The sequence below is a fragment of the Nicotiana tomentosiformis genome, chromosome 1 (genome assembly GCF_000390325.3).
Source record: "Nicotiana tomentosiformis chromosome 1, ASM39032v3, whole genome shotgun sequence".
In the NCBI taxonomy this organism is placed as follows: Eukaryota; Viridiplantae; Streptophyta; class Magnoliopsida; order Solanales; family Solanaceae; genus Nicotiana; species Nicotiana tomentosiformis.
In genome coordinates this window covers 34,748,029-34,750,294 of record NC_090812.1, presented here as the reverse complement: position 1 = coordinate 34,750,294, position 2,266 = coordinate 34,748,029, and the positions used below count along the sequence as shown (strand labels likewise).

Below are 2,266 nucleotides of genomic sequence, written 5' to 3'. Positions count from 1 at the left end.
GGTTTCGAATGTATTTTCAAAGAGAGAAAGAGCTCCATTTTATTATCTGTGTAAAGAATAATGACCCGATCGGTCTTACAAACAGCTACCATACTCTATTTATAGTTTGGGCCTAAAACTACTAACCCGGCAATATTGTGACCACTAAATACAAATACCTGCAAAACTAGCCCAATATACAAAGTGGCCCAAAACAAACAAATTAAATAAACAGTTGCTACTGTTGTGTAACTATTTGTGCTTTGGTTTAGAACTCCATTAGATCTACCTCAGAAAATATTCCAAGTACCAACTTTGCAGACAATTGACTTGTCAAACAATTATGTGCTTGGGGTTCTTTACCTGAATCTCCTTCAAATGCATCTTTACAGAGTCTGGTTCTTAGCTATACAAATTTCTTATGAAGTTTACCCAAGTCCATTGGGTTCCTTAGTAACTTGATCTTTTGGGTTGCAATTTTACAGGTCAAATCCCATCTTCTATAGAAAATCTTACCCAGCTTCGTTATCTGGATTTCTCCCAGAATCTCTTTATTAATTGGATCAGTACTATCCTTTAGGCAATCCAAAAATCTTACCATGATAAATTTTCAACGAAATAATTTCTCCGGTGAGATTTTGTCCTCTCACTGGGTTGGCCTTGAGAATCTTATAGCCCTTATTTTGCGTGAAAATTCACTTTCTGGGCTAATTCCAGCATCACTGTTTTCCTTACTGTCACTTCAGTTCTTAGATTTGTCCGCCAACAATTTTACTGGCCAAATAACTGAAGTACATTTTGTGACTTCTTCTCAACTAAGAAAGCTTTATTTGGTTGGCAATAACTTGGAAGGGCCAATACCAGGGTTTTTCTTTGAGCTATGCCATCTACAAGAACTTGCACTTTCTTACAACAAATTCAATGGTACTGTACAGTGGAAAAAGTTCACAAAGCTTAAGAACCTTGTTGCTCTTGTTCTGTCCTACAATAGGTTATCAGTTTGTTGACACAAATATAAGTGAATCAGAACTCGCGTTGCTCCCCCATTTGAGTATCTTAAGGTTGGCCTCTTGTAATCTGTATAATATTAATTTCCTTAAGAAGCAATCTGAGTTGACGTTGTTAGATCTGTCGATCAACCATATCAAAGGTGAAATTCCAAACTGGATATGGGATGGAGGTCTCACTGATCTGAATCTATCTCGTAATTAGTTCACACACTTGCAGGAGCCTTACAGAGTTCGCAATATAGATTCCCTGGATCTACATTTGAATCTGCTTACGGGGGAAATTCCATTACCACCACGTACAGCTTTATACCACCAGCAATAAATTTACTACTAGTAGGCAATCACCTCGCAAGTGCCGTGTTCCTCTCAATTACAAACAACACAATCAGTGGAACTATCCCTTCTTCAATCTGTAGCGCGGCCAATCTTGAAGTACTTGATTTGTCCAGCAAGAAATTGAGTGGCAAAATACCAGCATGTTTAGCTAAACAAAGCAGCCGTAGTTTGAAAGTGCTGAACTTTGGAAGAAACAATGTCAGGGTAATTTACCTGGAAACTTTTCAGAGAAGTGTAGCTTGGAGACCATAGATCTAAGGCAAAATCACTTGGAAGGGAAGATTCCTCGGTCTTTATCCAATTGCAGGAAACTGAAGGTGTTAAACTTGGGAAACAACAAGATAACTGATACCTTGCCCTACTGGTTGAAGAGCTTTTCAAATCTCCACGTACTTGTGCTACGCTTCAATAATTTTCATGGCAACATTGGTTGCTCTAGGGTCAATTACACCTGGCCTGCTCTCCAAATAATTGACCTAGCTTCCAATAATTTCAGTGGCATTCTACCAAGAAATATATTCTTGGATATGGAAGCTATGAATATTGACTCAGTGGAAGCACATCCACGCCTTGATCATCTGCATTTTCAGTCTGAATTAGCGTCAATAGCTTATTAATAGGACACAGTCACTCATTCTTTTAAAGGACGAGAAGTCACCATAGGAAAAATTCTTGTTATCTTCAACTCCATTGACCTGTCGAATAACAGTTTTATTGAAGGCATACCAGAGACAGTCGGAGAGCTCAAATCTCTTCATCTTCTCAACTTGTCCCACAGTTTTATTGAAGGCATACCAGAGACAGTCGGAGAGTTCCTTGTTTTCATCCACTACATACGCAGGGGCGAAGACTTGAAAGAAGTGGGGAAAAAAATTCGACAAAGGTGTTCAATATATGTTATACACCTCTAGAATCTAATATTTTATCTATATACACAGTAT

The 2,266-nt window shown here is 38.3% G+C and overlaps 1 protein-coding gene across 1 annotated transcript; it reads left to right on the top strand.

The window, feature by feature from the left end:
* Positions 1-578: 578 nt before the first annotated feature.
* On the top strand, positions 579-1,942 carry LOC104101969 (receptor-like protein Cf-9 homolog). Its single transcript, XM_070194049.1, has 2 exons — positions 579-977; positions 1,529-1,942. The coding sequence occupies exons 1-2, from the start codon at positions 579-581 to the stop codon at positions 1,940-1,942; spliced, it is 813 nt and encodes a 270-aa protein (XP_070050150.1).
* Positions 1,943-2,266: the final 324 nt, after the last annotated feature.